General features: G+C 42.6%; 1 protein-coding gene across 7 annotated transcripts in view; it reads left to right on the top strand.

Annotated features, from left to right (window-relative positions):
• Positions 1 to 16,641, top strand: part of BBX (BBX high mobility group box domain containing) — a 121,162-nt gene extending 104,521 nt beyond the window's left edge. For all 7 annotated transcript variants that reach the window (XM_081198969.1, XM_081198966.1, XM_081198964.1 and 4 more), the window contains 7 exons: positions 2,765 to 2,824; positions 5,422 to 5,502; positions 8,321 to 9,239; positions 9,942 to 10,080; positions 13,933 to 14,081; positions 15,700 to 15,816; positions 16,430 to 16,641. In XM_081198969.1, coding sequence (XP_081055095.1) covers positions 2,765 to 2,824; positions 5,422 to 5,502; positions 8,321 to 9,239; positions 9,942 to 10,080; positions 13,933 to 14,081; positions 15,700 to 15,816; positions 16,430 to 16,626 — 1,662 coding nt within the window. In that variant the 3' untranslated portion in view covers positions 16,627 to 16,641. The remainder of the gene's footprint in view (positions 1 to 2,764; positions 2,825 to 5,421; positions 5,503 to 8,320; positions 9,240 to 9,941; positions 10,081 to 13,932; positions 14,082 to 15,699; positions 15,817 to 16,429) is intronic.
• Positions 16,642 to 17,699: the final 1,058 nt, after the last annotated feature.

The raw sequence follows: 17,699 nt of genomic DNA, 5'->3' as shown, positions 1-17,699 counted from the left end.
AGGAACAATATCCAACAATGTTGCTCAGAAAAGTGCTGGTTGAATAAGCAATATCCTGAGGAGGCACCTAAAAGAACAAATTAACAGAATGAAGATAAGCAGTCCAGCTTCTGGTCTATAATTGTGTCTGAAGACAGGCAGAGTAAGAGTGAAGATGCCAGCTGGGGCAGCCATCTTGCTCTTCTACTGAAGTCGCCATGCTGGCAGAAAATAATTGTTCTCTGCTATCATTGCCACAGGATAGGCTCGGTAATGAGCTTTTACATATGTTTGGTCAGACTTAGAGTGAGTTTTCAACACTTGCATTCTAGCTGTCTTCCTTTCTTTTCCATTGTCCTTTGGTCTCCTGTATACCAAGGTGCTGACTAGACTTTGCAGGAAGGGAGAGCACTTTGAGAGGATTCCTGTCAATCATCATCATATTTATTTATTTATTTATTTATAATTATATTTATATTTATACCCCACCCATCTGGCTGGGTTTCCCCTGCCACTCTGGGTGGCTCCCAACAGAATAATAAAAACACGATAAAACATCACACATTAAAAACTTCCCTAAACAGGGCTGCCTTCAGATGTCTTCTAAAAGTCAGGTAGTTGTTACCGTATTTTTTGCACCATAACACTCACTTTTTTCCTCCTAAAAAGAAAGGGGAAATGTCTGTGCGTGTTATGGAGGGAATGCCTACGGGTGGCATGCCTACGGATTTTCCTCCTCTAAAAACTACGTGCGTGTTATGGTCGAGTGCGTGTTATAGAGCGAAAAATACGGTAATTTCCTTTGTTAATTTCCTTGATGGGAAGGCGTTCCACAGGGCAGGCGCCACTACTGAGAAGGCCCTTTGCCTGGTTCCCTGTATCCTCACTTCTCGCAGTGAGGGAACTGCCAGAAGGCCCTCGGAGCTGGACCTCAGTGTCAATGATAATAGGACAAGCTTTATTTCAAGGAAGCTTGTCTAATGGATCAATGTCCCTATAGACTTTCAATGAAGCCCTGGCAACACATAGTGAAAACCTCTAGCCTAGAGCAGGGTTTCCTAAACTGTGGTCTATGGGCTTCATCCAGGTGGCACATGGTCTGTCTGTGGATTTGTGGTTGAAAATTAGCACATCCATCAAATTAAATGCTCATATTTGTTTTTAATTGTATTTTCATCAGCTCCTCCAACTTATCCCATTGTATTCTATTGCATTGCAACCCAAACTTTATGGAATTCTAACTGAAAAACAACAAAATACAACACACAAGAAAAGAAACAAATATGCTATCAAAAAATTATGCAGCATCTAGCACAGTGCATTACAATTGCTGTAACAGACAACCCCCCCCCCCAAAAAAAAAAAACAGCAGACAGAGGGTCTGCCAAGACCCTCAGCAATTTTCAACCGGGCCATGGCAAAAATGTTTAGGAACCCTGGCCTAGAGTATTCACCATTTTAAAGCACACATATCTTAATCAGTGAGAGAATGTAGAACAGCAAGTCTATCTACACTGAGTTTTCATAGAAGTCTGGAAGCATGAAAAGCTAGGAAACAATCAGCAGTGTATTAGTTGCTGAAAATTAGAGGGTTATCATCTATTTTACAATATAAGCTCTTGTAATGTTGACTTTAGAGGCCATTCTCTGCTATAAAGCAGTCCAGAGCCATATGGAAATGTAAGAGAATCCTTTTTGTGCCAAATGAATTATCTTTGGACGTAGAACTACAAACATTTCCCTCAGATTAGAGTGTTTGGAGAGAGCTCTGAGGACACTTCATTGATAGAAAAGATCTTGAACTTGTTCAGCAGAGTTATTCCCCCGAGTCAGCCCAAGCAGTACTTTGCAGAGTGACTCACATCTTTCTTTGCGAGAGAAGAGGCTGTGGTTTTCATCCTGAACATGGCAGGGTACTTGCTTTTAGATTATTCAAGAGAGGAGCGCACAAAATCCTTATTTCAGCTACTGGAACCCATGTGTCTTTTATTAGCGCAAAGCTTTCATTCCCTCTGGACATCTTTGGCACATTTTGTATGCCAAAATTACCCTTTTTTCCTTCCTTTTACACCCCCCCAACTTTCAAATTTCCCACTGAGAAAAGTATTGCTGTACTTTGCACGCGGAAAGCAATCTGTTGCAGTAAAAATTGTACAGTGGCTGTAAACATGCAAAAAATCCAGCAGCACAACAGTCTTATGTTGCCCTGGGACCCAGAATGCCTGAGTATTCTTGGCAGTCGTCCCAGACAGCGTTTTTGTTCAGCCTGGGTGTTCTTCATATGTTTCCTTTCTCTTTATCCCTTTCACCATAGGAGAGAATAATGTTAAGTCTTTGTGAAAGGAATGATACCATCAAGTGCATGTGTCATTCATAATGGACAACCTTTAGCCCAGGAATAAAAGTCCCCTGTCAGTCATGCATACTCCATTATACAGTATGACACTCTTCACTGTCATTTCCATATGTTTATCACCCCTTTGCTTACCCAGTGGCTGTGTTGTTTTCCAGTGAAAACAAATGATGTGGCTAATAGGAAAGGTGTCCTTTCTTCTCGTGCTCAACCATGAGACCAGTTAAAATAGCAGAATGATGTGCAGAGATGCCTTCGTATCCTGTGGAATCTCAGAATCCACATCAACAACGCTACAGCTTATTGTGTTGATATTGACAAACTAAAATGTCACAAAGGGCAGCTGTCTGCTTGCCTGTCTGCCTCACCCATTGTTGAAAGAGACTTTCTCTGCATTTTGTTTTAAAAAAAATCATATCCCTTTCTTCACAGTTGGCGAGTCCTGAACCTATAAAGCACTGTAGGAAGTCAGCACTCTTCCAGTTTGCTGAGGTAAGGCACCTTTTTTATATGTGTAAAAAGAAAAGAAAAGGTATATTTTGAATTTAATACGGACTGCAGAAGGATGACACCAGAAGTATCTTTTAGCAAAAGGTGTTGGAAGAAGGAGCTGTGTAGATAAGCATGGGATTTCTGCAAAGATGTATTTCTTATAGCTTTTATGTTTTCATATACAAATGAAATTACAGGTGCAATTCAAAAAGAATTAAATGTGCTTGAGATGTGCTTTCCCATATGACAGATAAAGCTAGGTCTCCACATTTTCACAGCTTGTCAGTCTCATATTTTCTGTAATGTTTGAAAGGCGATAGCTGTACAGAAACTGCCACCTGAGCATTTCCTGCTTCTTGCTACACTTACATCTCCCCTTGAATGGGACAGAAAAGATTTGATTGACATTTTGTTGTAATTCAGGGAGCTGGTTTTTCTGCAACATGCGAAGTGGCTCTGTGGCCCATAGGTTCTAGCAAAACTTATAATTCTCTGTAGCTTGTCATTCAGTTTCCTAGAAACCAGGCAGGGAAAATAGCATTGCTACTCCGAAGAGCCTACTTTAATGTGGCAGGCAGTCTGGAAAGTTTGTTTCCCATGTTGAAGTTGACTACAGTATTTGTTCACCTTATACTAAATGAACCATTAAAGAGCCAACTATCTGGTTATAAAGATGGGTCTGGGAGCCTTGGAAGCTGAGAAGTGAATGGGGATGTTTAACATCTGCTACTTTCCCCAACACCTAGGCCAGTTTTTGCTAGCCTGGTGCTCACCAGGAGTCTTGGACTACAACTCCCACCAGGGCTTTCTTGGGTGGGCATTGTTGCCCAACAGAGCACCAGACTGGTCAAGGTTGAAGTAAACTATCCAGAGGTATGTTTGCTATTTCGACTAAGCAAAATTGATGCAGCAGAAAAACAGCAAGCAAAGGAAAATCTATGACGCCTTCACCACTATTACCCCTTTTAAATTACTACACATACAAACTTTGTACTGGAGAAGCAGTGACAGGGTTCTTTGGCTTACTGCCAAATTAGTGCTCAAATTTTGTTGACTCTTTTGGTCTGCCTTCAGGCATTATATATAGGAGGAATGTGAGACTTCTATGTTTTACAAACCTTCATAAATTATTCTCTGATTTCCTGTAGAACAAAAACTCTTTGGAGTGGTTGCATACCGTATTTTTCGCCCTATAGGATGCACTTTTCCCCCTCCAAAAATGAAGGGGAAATCTGTGTGCGTCCTATGGGGCGAATACAGGCTTTTGCTAAAGCTTGGAGAGCGAGAGGGGTCGGTGCGCACCGACCCCTCTCGCTCTCCAGGCTTCAGGAAGCTATCAGCAAGCCTGGGGAGTCCGCGGGAGTTCTCGCAGGGCTCCCTAGGCTGCGGATGTCAGCCTGCCGCCTGGCACGCAGGGCACCCTGAAGCAGAGCGCCCGCACACCGGGCAGACATCTGCAGCCTGGGGAGCCCTGCGGGAGTTCCCGCAGGGCTCCCTAGGCTGCGGATAGCAGCCTGCTGCATGGAGCGCACTGCTTCAGCGCGCCCCGCGCTTCGGGCAGACATCGGCCAGCCACACAAGCTCGGGGGACAGCGGGGAGACGCAGCGCCGCCATCCCGCTGTTCCCCGACCTGGTTTGGTTTCCCCGACCTGGTTTTGGGGGGGAAATAAAGGGGGGGGGAATTCCTTTATTTCCCCCCCAAAAAACTAGGTGCGTACTATGGGACGAAAAATACGGTATATTGTAGCATACAGAAATGTGTTTACGCAGATGTGAGTACAGGTAGCTAGGAACCTTGACCAAATCATTTCAGAGACACATATATTTGTATGGTACATGTGCTGCATCTGTGTAACTTAATATCCAGATACAATGCTTGTATTCTCGTGACATATCCAGAGTGACGGAACATGCATGAAGGGGAGAATCTACATGCATTCAGTTGAATGTTTGAATGGCGTTCACATGTTTAGATAGGTGGCAGTGCTTGCTCTCATGATCCTATATGTGTTCATTCGGAGTAGATTAGTTGCAAAAGCATGACTCTAGGTAACCAATGTGTTGCACAAGGGTATATATTCTTGCACAGCAAAACAGTTATTATTTTTTGGCAAGATACCTAGCTCCTTGTTACAAAACCACACTTGTAAATTAGCTCATTTCGCCACCAACCTTTCAAGTAAAATGGGAGGATCCAAACTACCATACAAAGGTAAAGATGGCCTGATTTACAACTGTGTAAACTGATACAGCTCTAGTGAGTTGAACATAGACGGTCAATGAAGATATATCTGTTTACACTAAAGGAAACACTTGTCCTGTAGTTTTACAGTCTCCTTAGTGATGGCCTAATTCATTAATGTTTACCCCAGGAATTGAATGCCATACTTGAAAGCATTACTCGGGTACTTTCTAGTATTAACATAACATTTCTTTATATAATTCTTCTCTGTTTGGATCCCCAGCTCTTCCAATGGTGATTGTGGAATTTGAAATTTCCTTTGACATTTTGCTTTGCGCTTGGAGGCACAACTTTTATCAGTGACATTGTGATATTATCTTCCCCCACCCCTTGCTTTCTTTGTTTCTACTTTAGATTTCATCAAGTACATCCCATTCAGGTCCTCCTGAATTAACAAAGCAGTGTGGGACATCGGCATTGTTTCAGTTGGCAGAGGTAGTATTAAAATCCTGTGGCTTAATTACTACTGAATGATGCTGGTTGCCAAGGTCTGGGAAGCGGAGCAGTAGTACAGTCATAATTAGCATTGTTGTTTATAGAACTGTAAATTACCACGTTGGTGCCAAGGAACAAGATTTACCTTGTCTAACCATTAGGCACACAGTCTCTGTAGAGCCAAGGCGGCAAGTTAAGAACTGCTAGCTTCAAGGTACAGTAGTGCACTGGGTAGTAGGCAACAGCCAATATGTGAAATACTGCTCTTAATTCTTTTGTTCTTGGTTTTAAAGAATGTTTTATATCTTCCATGGAAAAGTTCACAAAATGAAAATTGCATGGTGAGAGAGTTGTGCTGCTTCTTCCAGAGATGCAACATGCATTGTCCAGTAGAGGAGCCCATGACTCTCATGCAACTACAATCTGCATGTACCAAGTTAGTAGTCTCTATAAAAGCCAGTTCCCACCATTCCGTCATTCCCTAGAGAGACCAAGAAAGAGAACTAAAGGATTAGGGTATTTTGAAGAACAGGCTTTATTTTCAATGAGTGGGATCACTGTGCCCTGAGTAGGTCCATGCAATGTAAAATCCTCTCTACTGTACATATTTTAGCCATATTCCAATCACAGATTTTGCTTCTATTTAAATAATGATAAATGAATACATATAGAGGTGGCTGCTTTCTTTGGTTAGACAAGGCAAATCTAAATTACACTTGGGTTTTATATTGAACTGATACCAGCTGAAAGCAAAGACACTCTTTGTAAAATCCTCTTACATGTACAGTCTTTTTTCACTTGATCTCGATGAGCATGGCTTACATAGCACCCCTGCTTTCTAATTCAGAGGATGACACCATCAGGTTAAAAACTAACAAACGACAGTGCCACTTTTCTCAAGTATTTCTTTTAACATCTTTAAGAAGATATTTGCCACAGTTTAATATGAACATAAGGGTGCTCCAGCCCACTACAGTCGGTGGGTTAAGCACATTTAACTTTGTACAGGGACACTGTGTTTTAAAGTGCTTCGCTTTATTGTGCTTCACAGATATTGCTCCTTAGAAGAATGCAGGTGCAGCTGCAGGCAGCCCCGCTCCCCACCACCACTGCGTCTCTTCTGGCCATGGGAGTGGAACTGGCTAGAGCCAGTTTTTCCCCTGCAGCCTCGGGTGGCTGGCTTAATAGACAATAGTATAGTTTAACATTACAGTGGTACCTCGCAAGACGAATGCCTCGCAAGACAAAAAACTCGCTAGACGAAAGATTTTTCCGTTTTCGATTTGCCTCGCAAGACGAAATTTCCCTATGGGCTTGCTTCGCAAGACGAAAACGTCTCGCGGCTTTGTTTCCTTTGTCTAAAAACAAAGACATGTTTTGTTTATAAAGTTAATTTATTTTCCCTTCAATTTTTGAACTGCTCTTTACAGTATGTGTGACTTTAAAGAGCAGTTAATAAACTGTTGTACCAAATTTGGCTTTGTTTAGACTTTTTTTGACCATAGGAACGCATTAATTGATTTTCAATGCATTCCTATGGGATTTCGTGCTTTGCAAGACGAAAAATTCGCTAGACGACAAAAATTGCGGAACGAATTAATTTCGTCTTGCGGGGCACCACTGTACTTTTATATGCCACTAGGGGATGCGGGTGGCGCTGTGGGTTAAACCACAGAGCCTAGGACTTGCCGATCAGAAGGTCGGCGGTTCGAATCCCTGTGACGGGGTGAGCTCCCATTGTTCGGTCCCAGCTCCTGCCAACCTAGCAGTTTGAAAGCACAAAGTGCAAGTAGATAAATAGGTACTGCTCTGGTGGGAAGGTAAACGGCGTTTCCGTGCACTGCTCTGGTTCGCCAGAAGTGGCTTCGTCATGCTGGCTACATGACCCTGAAGCTGTCTGTGGACAAACGCCTGCTCCCTCGGCCAATAAAGCGAGATGAGCGCCGCAGCCCCAGAGTCGGTCATGACTCGACCTAATGGTCAGGGGTCCCTTTACCTTTACCTTTAGGAAACCAAAACATTAGTGCCTGACTCATTCAGCCCTCTCAGGCTCTATTTATGAGGATCGAAGATCAAGGACTTCCCAGGTCCCTCTTGAACTCTAGTGAGGGGAATTTCCTCTTAGCCTCTTCTGTTTCTGAGTTGGAGGAAGGGAAACAGTCCAGAGAAGAGCCTTCCGTCCCCACACAAAACACATAAGAAACCTCCTCATTCCCTTCATTCCAGGGGATATCCCTCCACCTGCAGGTCCAAAAGCAAATTTCAGGATTCCTGGGTCTCCTCCTGATCCCAAGGCCACTGCAAATCAGGCAGAGGCTTCAACTAATATTGGGCTAAGAGGTGCCAGTTCAAGGAGACCCAGGTATGATGCCAGGATCCTGCTGGTGGGAGGCCGTCTGCATCTGTTCACAGAGGAGTGTAAATGCTAATTATAGGACCCACGAATGCTGGACAATGTTTATTTATTTAATAAGTTTATACACCACATTTTCTTCCAAAGAGCTTATGGTGGTGCTTCCCTCCCCATTTTATCCTCACAGCAATCCTGGGAAGTAGGTTAGGCTGAGAGGCAGTGACTGGTCCAAGGTCACCCATTGAGTTTTATGGCTGAGTGGGAATTCAAACCCTGGTCTTCCATAGAGCTCAGTAATTGTGCTATTAGGATGTGCTCCCCATTGTCTGGTAATCCTGCTGCAAGTATATAGGCTGTGTAATGTTGAACTGCCAAGAGCAAGGGTGGTTTTTCTAGAACAAGTCACAATGCTCTTACCAAGCATTGCACTAGAAACGTGAAATTAATGTTTTACCCTTGTTTTAGATGTGCCTTGCCTCAGAGGAAGTAAAAGTGAGGGAACCCGGGAAGGGAAAGCTAGAAGCATCCAGAATTAGCAAAGCTTTGGAAGCACCAGAGGAGATCAAAGTTGAAGAACCAGAGAGGGTGAAAGTAAAAATCGAAAAATCTCATAAGGTGAAGGGCCAAGAGCATGAGAAGACTAAGATTGGAACGTCTGAGGAGGTGACAAGATGCAGTCACATTGCAGATCCTTCTTTGGACAGCATGACGTTAGTTGGACCTGACAGCACAATTGCAAAGGATTCTGTATGCCATTCCCAAGAACTGACAATGGCTGACATCAGCACCTTAGGATTAAGCAAGCCGGAAAAGCTAAAGAAGAAAAAGAAGAAGAAAAATAAGCCGGACCAGCAAGCACTTGAAAAATGTACCCCCAAGAAGGCTTGCAAAAAGAGGCAGTCTTCTGAGTCAGACATTGAAAGCGTCATTTATACTATTGAAGCGGTTGCAAAAGGGGACTGGGGGGCAGAGAGACTCACAGAAGTGCCCCGTAAGAAAGCCCGCCCTTCCTCAACGGCGAAGGGGAACATCTTGGAAACAAAGTTACCAAAGAAAAAAGTGAAGTCGAAAGAGAAAAGAGCTCTAAAGGAAAAATGTGTAGAGACCACCAAAGAATCAAAGCCTCCTGATTTTTTTGACGTTACCGACAACAAGGAACTGCCATGCGAGGTACCCGAAATCATCAAATCGGAACCGCTCACCCCAACGGAAGAGATGATGCCACAAAGCTTACCAGAGCAGGTCAAAACCGAGGACAGTGACTGTAACAAAAAGACAGAGACATGTGGCTCGAGGAAATCTGAGAGATCTTGTAAGGGTGCTCTGTACAAAACTCTGGTGTCAGAAGGGATGCTGACATCCCTGCGTGCCAACGTTGACAGAGGTACGTGGCTTTTAACCTGCCTATGTTTGGCATGTCTGATACAGGCAGTGACTGTTGCTGTGTTAGCATCTTGATCTGGAGTTTCTTCCAACAGCACAAGAAAGAACAGTGGCAAAAGCCTAAAGTGAGGGTAGGGAACCTCGGGCCCAGAGGCCAAATGCAGCCCTGCTGCCAAGCTCTCAGGCCACACCCCCTCAGTAGCCATGCTCCAAACCATCCCCAAGTGCCTTTGCATGGCTGAAACTGTGATAATGCCTCTTGCTTGCCAGGATGGGGTGTGTGTTTGTGTATGGTGGTTGCAGAAACCCGATATTCACATAGCTGGAATGTAGCCTACTGTACAAAATAGGAGTCACGTCCATCGCCTTGGGCGCTTCTGTTGAAAATAGGAATTGATTTTAAAATCATTTTTAAAAGTGATGGATTAATTTGGTTGCTTAAATCTGATGTTTTTCCTTGACAGACTCAGCCTTAACAAGGTAAAGGTACTTTGAGATTCAGGATAATTAATTTAATCACACCACTTTTACAAATATATGAGGAGCTGCTTGGGAGTTGCAACGTTCAATAATAATTTTAAGTTGCAGGAGTTTTGCAGGTCCCAGTGTAGGTGCCCATCTGCCTGCCTGTCTGCCCAGCTTCCTTCTGTCTTTATGCCCTGGATTCCATAACAGGCTCTGTGTTTCCTAATGTCTTTCCTAGGGAAACGAAGCTCAGGAAAAGGCGGCAGCTCTGATCATGAAGGATGCTGGAATGAAGAAAGCTGGGCATTTTCCCCTGGCGGGGCAAGTGGGAACAAAAAGCTTAAAAAACCTAAGCCAAAGGAAGAAATAGTTGTGGGGTAAGTGCTATAATGTGCAAGTGTGCTGTTTTGAGTGTGCAAACTTTTTCAAGCTTGTTTTAAAGCAAGTAGAAATTGCCTCATTTTCATAGGTTGACTGTGCTTTATGTCAATTTAGTAAAATATAGTCTTCTAACAAAAAGAATGCAACATTAAATCACCTATTCAAAGTTATTTTCCAGTTTCCCCTGTGGTTCTTGTTCACTATCAGTCTTGTGCTGGTATTTTGCCTTAGACAGAGTTTACCACCTATTTGGGGCTGCATTCCCTCGCATTCGAAAGCCACAGTCCCAGCACATGAGGCATCCCCTACCAACCTCATTCCGTTGGCTGTGTCTCAGTTAGAAGGCTTGAAATCTCCAGAGTTGAATCACCTATTCAAACCCATTTTTATTTCCATGTTAGCCTTAAGCCATACTAGAAATACAGCACATAGACGATTGATATATGTAAAATGATTAACAGTATCTGTACAGATGTGTACAGTAGACTAGAAGTAGGTCAACCAAAATTGTCATTACAGCAATCGTGACAGCAGTTCACAAACAACAACAAAAGCACCAATAGTGAATAAGCTCTCATTCTTTGTTGACATCTGCTTTTAAAGAGTCAATCCTTTGTGGGAGTGAAGAACTCTAGTCAAATCCAGATACTCCAAAATTGGATCTGATTTCATTCGTTCTGTGTAAGGTTGCAGATACCCTGCTCAAATAATAAAATTAAAATAAAAAATAAATTGGAAGGCTACATGTACACAGCTGCATACCATGGATAAACATTTACCTAGTAAAGCACACACACTTGGGTGAGGAATCCCTACAGGTTTAGAGTGTGTGTGTGTGTGTGTGTGTGTGTGTATGTATTATCAGGTTGCTGGTATAGTCTTTACTCCTGCATGCTGGTGTAGCCAAATACATGTTCTCACCCACAAATTGCAGTTGTTGAATTGGAGCCAATTCACCATTTCTTTTGAGCCACTTTCCCATTTGAGACTTAGTCTAAAGCCATTGTTTGAATGATTCATAGCTACAGGGAAAACCAATAATACATTATGCTTAACTGATCTGATAAAACAGAGGTGTTCATCTTTATAACTTCTTAATGGAGCAGACTACTAGCTATACTCCATTGTGAGGCTGGGAGTTTTCATTTCTCAAACAAACAAGGAAGATTAACTTACTGGCAAGCAATATTTCCATTCCTATAATGCACCAGTGGGTAAGGGATTTTTGATTCTGCCTCACCGTAAAGTACTTGGATTGCTAGCATTAATTATCTTCTTTCTGTTGTTGAGAGGTGGGGAGAGATAATCTGTCTTCGCAAGTTGATTTTTTTCCCCTATATGAAGAATCACATCCTATTTCTTTTTGCTAAAAAAACTAGTCAACCCTTTTCTAATTTTCCCTGTATCATATTTTTTTTATTTGCTAGGAATAATACCCAGATTCTTTGTCCCACAGTAATCTCCAAAAATATTCAATAACCTTTGTAATTCTATTGAATTCCATTAACTTAATGATGCATTGTCTGCACTCAATAAATACTGTAATGACATTTTTTCAAACATTGTGAACCTAAAATTTCTCACCCCCTGTATATGAATTCAGATTGTCTTGTGGCACCCAATCTGTTTTTAAACAACCTTGTGGAACTTCTTGTTCCATTGTAAAGCTGTTAGATAATGTCGCTCCTAAACCAGACCTTATGGTCAAATATCTGTGTTGTTTAAAAATGTATACAGCCATACATTGAAAGTCAAACGGAATCCGTTCTGGAAGCCCATTTGACTTCCAAAATGTTCGGAAACCAAGGTGCGGCTTCTGATTGGCTGCAGGAAGCTCCTGCAGCCAATCGGAAGCCACAGAACCAGCATCAGATGTTGGGGTTCCAAAGAAAGTTCTTAAACCGGAACACTCACTTCCGGGGTTGCAGCGTTCAGGAGCCAAAACGTTCGCGTCGCAAGGTGTTTGACTTCCAAGGTACAACTGTATTATGCTTTATCTAGTTCCTGTCAATTTCCCCCACAATTGCCTTCAACTCCCTTTAAATCAAAAGTCGTGTAAAGCTGCTCATTCTTTCGGTACGTTTAGTAGCCCAATCCTGTGCGTGATTACTTGGAAGCAAGAGTGCTGTCCTTTACATACCTACTGAGAAGTAAGACCCATTGAGTTCAGTGGGACTTACTTCCAGGAGAATGGGCGTAGAATTGTAGCCCAATAGTGCAATTCATAATCCCAGGCAGGCAACAATGGGGTGGGATGGAGCAGCATAGCTACATCCACAGCCTTGCCGCTCAACACCAGGGTGGTGGATAGACAAAATGCTGCTCTGCATCTGAAGGCAGCCCTGTTTAGGGAAGTTTTCAGTGTTTAATGCTGTATTATGTTTTTGATATTTGGTTAGGAGCTGCCCAGAGTGGCTGGGGAAACCCAGCCAGATGGGCGGGGTATAAATAAATAAATTATTATTATTAAGGGACGCGGGTGGCGCTGTGGGTAAAACCTCAGTGCCTAGGACTTGCTGATCGTAAGGTCAGCGGTTCGAATCCCCGCGGCGGGGTGAGCTCCCATCCCAGCTCCTGCCCACCTAGGAGTTCGAAAGCACCCCTAAGTGCAAGTAGATAAATAGGTACCGCTTTATAGCGGGAAGGTAAACGGCATTTCCGTGTGCGGCACTGGTGCTGGCTCGCCAGTTGCAGCTTCGTCACACTGGCCACGTGACCCGGAAGTGTCTTCGGACGGCGCCGGCTCCCAGCCTCTTGAGCGAGATGAGCGCGCAACCCTAGAGTCGGTCACTACTGGCCTGTACGGGCAGGGGTACCTTTACCTTTACCTACTATTATTACCTGTCTGGAATCACGTGACAGCAGTGGGGCCAGCTCAGGATTCATTCCATGCCACATTCTATTCAAATCCCACCAGCAGTACTTCTGCCCACTCATGATTTAGTTGGGCAGAATGGGGAGCTCAGTGCTGGAAGAGTGACACTGGCATGGCTGTTTTGGGCTGAGCAGAGGGAAGCCTCCGCCCAATCCACACACACGAAACCCATGGGGGATCAGGGTTTTGGATGGCAACCTAAGTCCCATTTCTGGTATATGACTTCCTCCCAGGTACTCCTCCCATCTTTTTTCACACTGTATAGTGATTTCTTAAAAATTGTTTAAAATACAATCCCCCTAAATACATTGGGATACATACTTCCAAGTCAGTATGTATAGGATTGTTCTGCACTATATTGTAAAACAAAGTAATGATCCACGCAAGAACAGCGTCATAAAAGCTTTACTGCTCTTTACTGTTGTACAGTTTTACTGAATAAAAGTGACTTACTGGTTTATGTTGTTATACAGGCTTCACAGCAAATGATTAAGTAATTTTCCATTTTAATAGTATTATCTTAATATATAGTAATATGATTTTTCATTTTCCCAAAGCTTACTTGGCAGTTTTTCTTAATAATATTGTTCCTTTATGACCATATCCATGTTTCAATTTGCCTCACAGCTGATTGCAATTTATTAACAAAATGCAATAAATTCTAAAAATAAAATAATAATCTATGAATATTTGAGGAAATTCCAGTAAATCAAATCAAAATTCCAAATGAAACCACCTTTTACCTGGAAGTAAGTGCCATTGACTCGGTGGGACTTACTTCAGAAAAGATTGAGATATTAGACCTAGCGTGGCAGACTCTTGAAATTGTAGGCACAATTGCATGTGGAAAGCTGTTTGGTTTTTTAAAAAAGTATTTCCACATGGTCTGACCTGTGGCTCCATCTTGTTGATTTGGTCTTGTTGATCAAAAAAAGAGTAACAACAACAATTTTTTTCGCCTTCCATTTTCTAGCTTAGCAAAGCTGGAGGAAGAATTTGAGAAAAAATTCAACAGCCTCCCTCAGTACAGTCCTGTCACATTTGACCGGAAAAGTGCATCTGTTCCAAGAAAAAAGAAGAAGCTTGGTAGCTGCTCAACAGACCAACAGAAATCTAACAAAGGTGAGAGGCTTCTGGATAATCCATTCCCAGTTATTAGCAGCCACCCTGCTAGGCCAGAAGCTCTTCCAGTCTCACTTCACTTAATGTATGCATGTTTGAGCAAAGATACATATTTTATTTGATCATGTCAGAACTTTCACACATTCTGCTCATTGCTTTTCCATTGATGCCTAGTTCTATGTGGGAAGAGGATAGGCAAGTTGTACCTCAGGAAAGAAGGCCTACTGTTTTATTTAAAAATACTTCAGTTTTGCCTGCTTACTATTTTAACTGCATAAACTTCTAAGAATAGTTTGCTTTTTTAAAAAAAATATTTATTTTTACAGCTTTTCAAAACTTCTTTCTTTTCTGTTCTAGGTTGAGAAAATAGTAAGATTAGCCTTGGGCATATTTGGTAGTCTTGAACAAGCTTTTTAATCTCTCATCCTGAGACCTTGTTTGTGAAATATAAACAGAAACATGCCCTATTGCACATGGATGATAAGAGGAGTAACAAAATAAAAGTATAACTTGTTTGTGCATTCGAAATGTAAATACTTTATTTAGAGAGAGGGAGATTGGTCACAATCTTCCAGTGATTGAATACCACCAAAATCAGTGAAACTACAGGTTGCTTCCATGCTAAGTTGTGCTGTTATTGCTTTTCTGCCAATCAGCTAGAAATGGCGCCTAATATTCCATTATATTAACCATAGGCTTCTATAATATTTACTCAGAAATAACTTTAATTCAGCAAAGGTTTCCTGTATATTTCATTAAAGGTTTCCTCTTGTGGGGAAGAAACCTGTAATTAAACACCACCACCCCGGTGGGGTCAGGATTAATTAACAGTTATTGTAGTCACACACACAAATCAACATATATACCCTTATTTTTAGATGTAGTTATCTCTCTCACTTCAGTGTTGAAAGAATAGTACTTTTCCGGGTCATTCTAGATAGACTGCCTCTGCACTTGTGTTTGAAATGAGGGGGGAAATCACTGTAACAGTGGTGAAAAAAAGATTGGTAGACAGTATTGAAAATACAAGGATGCAACAGGCTGGCAACAATCTCAACTAAAAAAAAAAGTGAATGTAGAAAAGATAGCAATTTCAGACCAAATGTCTAGCATGAAGGCATTCTGAATTTCTTAATTCCCTTGATTTCAGTGGCACTTAGCCACCACTAACTGTTGGTGGATTGTGCCTGTTAATCAACAAAAAGTCACTTGCAGAACAACAATAATGCAATCAAGGGAATAGTTGCCTTGTTTCAATGGAAGAGGTTGACAGGCAGAAACTTCTGACCGCCTATACTGCAAGCCTAAATAGAAGCCCACCTCTGACATGGTGTGTGTGTGCGTGCTCTCCTACACTTACCTTTGACTCCTGGCAAATGGTTAGTGCTGTGGGTGGTCGGTTGCGGAAGTGCCAATCCCCAGTTGGACATGGGGAAAAGGAACCAGGCTGCCCTTTGCTCTCAGCACTGTCAGCCTATGTTGTGATCAGCACAGTCACATTTAACAACAGGGGTTGTCTGTAAGATTGAAGTGGCAGAAAGGGAAGCTACTGTAGCAGCAACCATGCAGTGGTCAGTACAGGAAAATCAGAATTCTGTGTCTCTACTAAATACTCCAGAGTCTGCGACAATGCAAGAACCTTTGGTTGGCAGCCAGAAGAGAAAAGCAAGGAAAACCAAGATCACACACCTGGTTCGAACTGCAGACGGCCGAGTCTCACCAGCAGAAGTTCTGGGTAAGAATGTGACTGATTTTTTTTCTAGGTAGTTTTCAAAATTCAGTATACTTGTTCTTTTGTTTTTATTTCTTAAAAATAAACATGATTTGTGGGCTGGGTGGACAGGAAATAGAGTTTGGGGTTGAGGACAAACAAGTCCGCTTTGAGACTCCTTAAAGGGAGTGAAAGGCGGGATATCGAATCCAAACTCTTCTTCTTCTTCTTCTTCTTCTCTGGGAGATGTATTTCTTCCTCTACAGGGTACAGCTACTATTATCAGAAGAGAAGGAAGATGAATTCAGTGCCTTCTTTGCTTGTAGGCATCCTCTAGTTGGCATTTATTTATTTCATAAAAATTATATACCACTTGATTGTAAAAAGCCTCAAAGCAGTTTGTACTCCTGACAAAGACTAATATGGGTCTGTTACAGAGAATATATTTTCAGTTTTTGAGCATCAGTTTGTAGTCTGGCCTCTTTCCCACCCCCACAGTACCTGTTCAGAGAAGGAAGAAGCACTGAAGAAGGCCGGACATTTTGAGCAGGGAGGGAAGAATGTATGTCTCCAATCCTTACATCTTTAGGAGTCCCTTCAGCTGTTGTTTAAAGTTTACATTTTGCTTTCACTATAGAAGAGAAACCAAAGGAGCAACTGCAGAGTAGTCTTCTGAAAGCATCGAGTATAGGGATGGACTGCAGCGAGGAATCCTTGCAAAACAGTGAATTGGAGGAAGGTCATACTGTTACACCAGACATGCCATCTGTCTCTGCATTCTTTAGCCTAGCTGCTCTAGCAGAGGTAGCAGCGATGGAAAATGTGCACAGGTGAGTATGTGCTTTCTTCACCCCTTTGGCTTGTAACAACTCTTCATTGTAGCATCTGTACTTACCTTTGAAATAAAGCACCCAGATCAAGCAGCACTTGAACTGTCTGCTGTGATCTACTTAAGAGCACCCTATTTGGTACATATTACTTGCATATACTGTTGTGTCCAATGCAGCATTCATGCAAGATTGTGCTCACACAAGCAGAATTCCCTGCCCTTCCTCCCCGCTGCAGCCCCGTGACTCCTAAAAAGCTATTCTAAGGGCCAAGGAATCCTCAGGACAGGCCTGGCAGTTGGGACAGGGGGTGTATAGTGAGCAGGAAGGCTGTGCTCATTCCTGCTGCTGCCACCTGAGGCAGTATGCTTTTGGAAACTGCAAAAAGGAAGAGTGCAGCTGTGCTCAGGTGATGCTTGCAGGCATCATTGATTGCTTTTACTTATATGCCACTTTTCCACAACAAGCTGTGCCCAAAACAGCTTGCAGCAAACATTAGAAACATTGAAACAGAGAACATTGGGAATACAAATATACAAAATACAATGTCAGTAAATTCAAAACAACACCAATCTGGCAAACACAGAATAAACACAATGTTACAAAAAAAGAGAAAGCCACCCCGATCTAGGCTTAAATACAAAGCAAAAACAAAAGTTTACTGACAATAGAGTTTCTGGTACTGGTCTTGTTGCACTCCAAGGAGCCTGGCTTAAATACAGTTCAAAAAGGAGTGGTAAATGACATACAGCTGGCCTACAGGCTAGGTGACATATGGCTGGCTCCCACATCTCTCATCCAGAGCAGACTGACAGCACCAAAAAGCAAGTGTTGGGAAGAGCGATGATAGCAAGTCTCTTCCCTAGCCTCCTGGAAGTACCACCTGGTGGTGCAGGTCTTACGGCTTCCCATTTGCATCTGATTGGCCCCTGTAAGAATAGGATGCTGGACTAGATGGGCCACTGGCCTAATCCAGCAGGACCTGCTTATGTCCTTACAGCAACTTTTCTCACTTCTGAACCTTTCCTGGGGGTTTCACATCTCACATTCCTGGCCTTTTTAGTGGGTTACAAGGACTGC

This window comes from Podarcis bocagei (genome assembly GCF_964188305.1).
Source record: "Podarcis bocagei genome assembly, chromosome: 6".
Classification (NCBI taxonomy): Eukaryota; Metazoa; Chordata; class Lepidosauria; order Squamata; family Lacertidae; genus Podarcis; species Podarcis bocagei.
The sequence above is the reverse complement of the archived record's forward strand: the minus strand, read 5'-3'. Positions and strand labels throughout refer to the sequence as shown.